Below are 5,904 nucleotides of genomic sequence, written 5' to 3' on the forward strand. Positions count from 1 at the left end.
TAAAGGAAGAGAATTAACGGATTACGAAAGAAAGATGGTTCCGACCCGAATGGGTGTCACTTATCGCACAACACTGTAGCAACATTGTGTTCTGACGTCACAGGAAAGATCTTTTTCATGTTAGGCAATACAAGCTAACGCGTCTCCTAGCGAAAATAATAATTTTTCTTTGTATCTATGCTAATGGAACCTAACCCAACAGGCCTAACCTAACCACGTAGGCATTCCTCGTCTGACGTCAATATTCAAGGTTGCAAGATGGTTGTGCGTAAAGGAAGAGCATTAACAAATTTCTTAAGAAAGATGGTTCCGACCCGAATGGGTGTCACTTATCGCACAACACTCTAGCAACATTGTGTTCTGACGTCCCAGGAGAGACCTTTTTCATGTTAGGCAATACAAAGGTAACGCGTCTCTTAGCGAAAATATTATTTTTTCTTTGTATTTATGCTAATGGAACCTAACCTAACAGGCCTAACCTAACCACGTAGGCATTCCTCGTCTGACGTCAATATTCAAGGTTGCAAGAGTGTTGTGCGTAAAGGAAGAGCATTAACGAATTGCGAAAGAAAGATGGTTCCGAATTGCGAAAGGAAGATGGTTCCGAATTGCTGTTTATGGACAATGAACGTGGTAAATCGCAAGGTTATTTTACAAGTTCTACACGTAAATGCGACGTATTAGCATAATTTCAAATAGGGGCACGAAAGTAGATATTTTCCGTTGAACGAGATTGCACCACTGCATAAATCGACAAAACACTCTCAGAACGCTCAGAACGCCCCCTAAACCAGTATGCTATCACGGCCATAATGTGTTACAGATTCGAAACAACAAGTAACAGTAAGTACTCGTAAATAGAGAAAATAAACATTATCTTAGTTAGAAATGCATTATTTCGCCTTAAGAAATGTTCCGCAACACGTTAGCAATGTAAAGAAGTCCGAAATATATGATTCGTAGGTGTTTCACCCATACGATAATAGTACCCTTACTACCCGCAAAACAACACGCAGGCAGTGGCGTAGCATGGACATTTCGGGTGGGAACGCCAAGTCCGAAGGAAGAGTCGGCCCTTTCTTGCTTAATAATTTACTTATGGTATTAGTCGCCACAGGTATTATTTGCCTGAAGTAAGCTGGGTTTTCAATAAAACATCATCATTGCATGTTTTAGCTAGAAAATTAGATGCCTCACTATGCCACAGATGTTTTGAACTCTGGTGTTCTATATCTTTCTGCATGACGCAAGTCATTAAAAACCTACCTGAATCACAAGCGCCTCTGCACAACAGTAGACGTCATTGTTGTGGGCGATCCAACTACTGATTGATTTGGTTTATTTTATTTCGCTTTTCTACCACTTTTGGTTAATCGCGAATATGAATATGAGTGATGATATTGATGAAGGGACACTGACAAAGAACACCCGTGCTCACGCCGGGATTCGAACCAGGGACCTCTGTCGTCTTGGCGCAACGTGAAAAGCAGAGTGGATGATCCAAATATCGTACACTCTGCTGACGTAACAGTGCCGATTACTAATTCAGACCACTGTTTATTACATCTTGAGAATGCTGATAAACATTTTAAAATAATTTTCTCCAGAGACCATTCGATGTTAAGAGTTTTCAAATGAATGCTAAACATTTCCATTCACACAATATTAAGTAGTTAGATAATAACGAAAAAATACAATAAAAAAATAATAGTTTTGCGGGTTAAGTGGTAGAGCAGCCACAGGCTGAATTGCTATCACGAGGACTTCACCAACTTATTTGACAAAAACTGTGTTGATCTTTTAGTTTCTAATACACATCGCTGTTCGTGCGATAAATTATACAATGCAGTGGCCATTAAGAAGCGATATATTTGAGATTGGTACAGTTACGTCAGTCAATATTACGTATTGTAGCATCACACAGCACGAGTTGCATGAGAGCGAAGAACCGGGTAGGAATTCTGCCGCTGTCGTCTGCTTCAGAAGGCAGGAAGGGTCACATGAACCAATCACGGTAGACCTCTCGTACGCCGGCGTAAGAGAGCCCATTTACGCGCGTGCTGTAGAAATGGAAGCTTTCCCTCCAGAAAGGCAGCAAGGAATATAGAGTTCTGTACGCCGAACCAGCTCGGCGTCCGGCCGGGAAAGGCATTGAAAAGAGATGCTAGAACGAGTGTTGAGAGTGGAGCGTTGCAAGCGGATCGCGAAAAATACCTATTATAATGCCAAGAAGGTCAAACATATTTGAAATTAGTCACGTTTTACTTTATAATCGCAGCATTTAAGCATTTTTTAAATTTTAAATCTGGGAACGCCGGGCGTACTGGCGTACTATAACGCTACGCCACTGCACGCAGGGGAGATCGGTACGTGGTGATTTCGGTACGTCATAGACCCACTGCAACTGCTACCAGTTTGTGCCAAGATCTGCAGAGGGCCTCAGGAGCGAATGTTTCCAATCAGACAGTGCGGAATCAACTCCATAAGGAAGGATTGACGTCAAGAAGACCCATACCCAAGGTTCCTTTGAAACCACACCATAAGAGAGACCGTGTTAGGTGGGCAACAATGCACAGCGAATGGAGTCAGAAACAGTGGGAGCACAGGCTCTTTACAGACGAGGTCACCATCAGTTTGCACCCGTTAAGGAAAAGCATAAGGGTTTGGAGACGATCAGATGAGATGTTGAACGAGCCCTTCATCCAGGAACGTCACCAGCAGCAGGGGGGCTCCATCATGTTTTTGGGTGTAATCATGTTTGGTCGACGTACGCCCCTAATTCCTCTCCAGTGCCACGTGACTGGTCTTACGTACAGAAACGCTATTCTCGAACCCGTGGTAGCAGGTTTCTCTACAGCTGTGGGGGATGGCTTCACGCTGGTGGATGATAACGCTCGACCACATCGAACCAGAGTGGCTCAAGAGTTCCTTGATGTGCATGGCATTCGACGCATGGTGTGGCCTGCGTATTCCCCAGACATGAACTGTGTGTAACATGCATGGGGACATCTGAAGCGAGCAATTGTCAGCCTCGAAAATCCTCCTGTGAACAAGGTGCAATTGCGGGAGGCTGCCATTCAAGAGTGGGACAATCTTCCGCAGGAGAAGTTGAATGCTCTTATCCTTAGCATCCCGCGTCGTGTTCAAGCATGCCTTCGGGTTCGGGGTGGCTATACACGGTACTAAACTCCCATCTGTTAATCCCAAGCATGCCTGCGAGCCGTAGGTACACGGTATTGCACTGCCTTTCTTTTGTGTTTCGTATCCCACATTTTCAATCTTGTGCTTGTGGTGTGATTCTGGTATGATTTTGTTTCTTCTGCATGGCTGCACTGTTTTCTTTCTGTTTGTATGTCTCCCCTGTACTCTTGAATATGATTCCATGTATCTAGTACAATAAAATGATCACAAACCCTGAATATGCAAAACTTTTTCTGAGCACTGTTATGCATAAATAAAAGTGTTCCCCTGTGCATAGCACCACGCCATGAAGGCGAATAGGGGGTGTGGGGGTAACGCCCCACACTTTCTTGATCCGGTCGTGAGTGGGGGTGATGTGATCAGCATCACGCCCCTGACCGCCTTTACCCCCCAGGGTTTCCCCCAGGTACCCATGTTATTCGACGCTGGGTGGTAAATACTGGTCATAATTGAATCAGTAGTTTTAGATGTGCTTCAAGGATTGATTTTCCTGCAGGGAATCAAATGTGGTTACTATGATCGTACTGCAGAAATTATTTTCTAACCTAACAACGTGCTGATTTTCGCACCGTATTGCAATCATTTATTGACGGAGTTGTATTAAGGTTCGCCATATGCACAGAGGCTAATCGCGACATGAGCAACAGCTTCTAGTGAAATATTACCTCCACCGTGATCGAATCCGGGACTCCTTGATATCAAGGCAGCAGTTTCATCGCTAAATATCGGGGCTGGGAGCCCAATTTTAATCTTTCCAATTCTTAGCATATAATAATTAGGTACTCTTCGATTCTTTAACATCGTATTTCTCTCTCTCGAATATTTGCAGTGATAACTGTGAAACCAATGAGAACATCGCTAACACTCATGCAATTGTCGGTACTCGAATTAGGAACTATCAAACAGAAAAATAACATTTCTTTAAATTTTTGAACGTCTTCCTACTTATAAAAATTAATTTGTCACACCTGTTAGATCTATTCCGAAATATAGTGATACATTTTACAGAGGCTAATAATTGTACACGGCTAGAGTTGACGAGCTGTATATTTGCGGGTGAACCGTGCCCAAGCCTGGCTGCGCAGTAGCAAAGAGGAGGAGCTACCGGCTGCGCGTCATTATCCTTGCGTTCTGTCCTTGCTGTCGACCACCCAAAGGGCGAGTAGGTGGCAACTACATACACGTATCTCTCTCACACTCTGCGCGGAGTAGCCAAGGCCACCCGCAAAGATACAGCTCGTCAACTCTAGCTGTATATGCCAACAATCAAAGAACAATCTCTCAGTCACTGAATACGTCCACCTACCAGACAGGCAACAGATTTCGTAGCAAGTTTGTCGACTCATGATTTCACCAATTACTGAGTATCATATGATCAGTGGCCACTGTTATCCAGGCATATGTGCAGCTACCGCCCCATCCTTTTATTTTAGAGCAGATCTTAATAAAGGAACTTTTCGATCTAATCGAACTACTAGAAAATGTACTCAACTTTTACTTTCTACGTTTTCGGTCAAAATGCGTCTACCGTAGTACAAAAATCTAGGGGGACTATAGGGGGGGGCCGAGACGTGTTTTGGGGGTCTTCAGCCTCCCTACCACCGCCCCCCCGTAGCGCCGGTCCTGAAAATAGAGCCTTTTCATTTACTGCACCAACGTGCCGAAAATTACTTAATTAATTTTACTCTTGAAATGCCGTATTCTTTTACTTTTCTTGACCGGGCAACCCTGCAGAGAGTCCAGCAGGCTCTTCGCGGAACCTTGCTTGCTTTCTACAAAGATGGTCCCCAGGGACAGACCTTTCAGCGGTGGTACCTCCCAGATTACCGCTGTTCACAGTAGTTGGCCGAGGGAAGAGCAGGGCAATTATCTGTGCAGTTTCCTTCAAGTCCCAACCTACCTTTTCATCCCCCGCCGCCTTTACGCACGCGTATACGCAGAGAAGTTAAGGCCTCCTAAACTTTTGGGCCGTAGGAAAATTACGGTGCGTACCATCCGCAGGTTCCCAAATACACTCGGATTTCTACGTTGCGTGCAAATTTAATGACTTCGACGTGTTTTTTTACGGCTGTGTATGCCCGCCTTGAGAGCTGTGTGGAGAGGGTACCAGGTGCTTTCGCTCTGCATATGTAAATGACAGGGGAAAAGCTCTTTGAAGATTTAACTGGATACTTTTGTAATTGTAGATGGAAAATTGTTTCACATAAGGCGCAAGTACTGGAAATAAATTGTCCTGTTCTAGATTGTGGTTTAGACTGAAAATGGGAGACTTACAGAGATGAAATGTGAGACTCCAAAGAGAAAGAACGATAAGGAAGAAAGAAAGTGGCAGGGGCAAACAAGAGAGAGAGAAACAGAGAGATAGAGACAGAAGAAAGAGAAAGTATGGTACTCAAAAAGAGAATGCCGATTGGTTAGCACAACGTATTGCGATGTCAGGAATCCCGGGTTCGAATCCCGAACTGGCCATGGGTATTCTGTGTGTCATTTCATCAGTTTCATCACGCTACTCATCCTCATCGTTGCGATTATCCAAAAGTGGCAGAAATGCAACGCTGAATAACAAGAAGATTCAAACCAAATCAATCAAAAAGAGAATGAGAATGGTTACAAAGGGAAGATAGAAATAAATGCTGACAAAGGAGATAGAAAGTGAGACGTAAGCAAGAAAGATTCAGGAATGAAATATAGAAAGCATTTCAA

General features: G+C 43.9%; 1 protein-coding gene across 1 annotated transcript; it reads left to right on the forward strand.

Moving 5' to 3' along the window:
• Positions 1-2,568: 2,568 nt before the first annotated feature.
• Positions 2,569-2,994, forward strand: LOC145996839 (uncharacterized). Its single transcript, XM_083133371.1, has one exon. The coding sequence runs from the start codon at positions 2,569-2,571 to the stop codon at positions 2,992-2,994; it is 426 nt and encodes a 141-aa protein (XP_082989497.1).
• The last annotated feature ends 2,910 nt before the right edge of the window (positions 2,995-5,904 follow it).

Source organism: Lepisma saccharinum, chromosome 13, assembly GCF_977018435.1.
Source record: "Lepisma saccharinum chromosome 13, izLepSacc3.1, whole genome shotgun sequence".
Lineage (NCBI taxonomy): Eukaryota > Metazoa > Arthropoda > Insecta > Zygentoma > Lepismatidae > Lepisma > Lepisma saccharinum.

Bases quoted from the DNA above. Each gene is read 5' to 3' on its own strand.
- LOC145996839 (XM_083133371.1), top strand. From the start codon at position 2,569: ATGCACAGCGAATGGAGTCAGAAACAGTGGGAGCACAGGCTCTTTACA.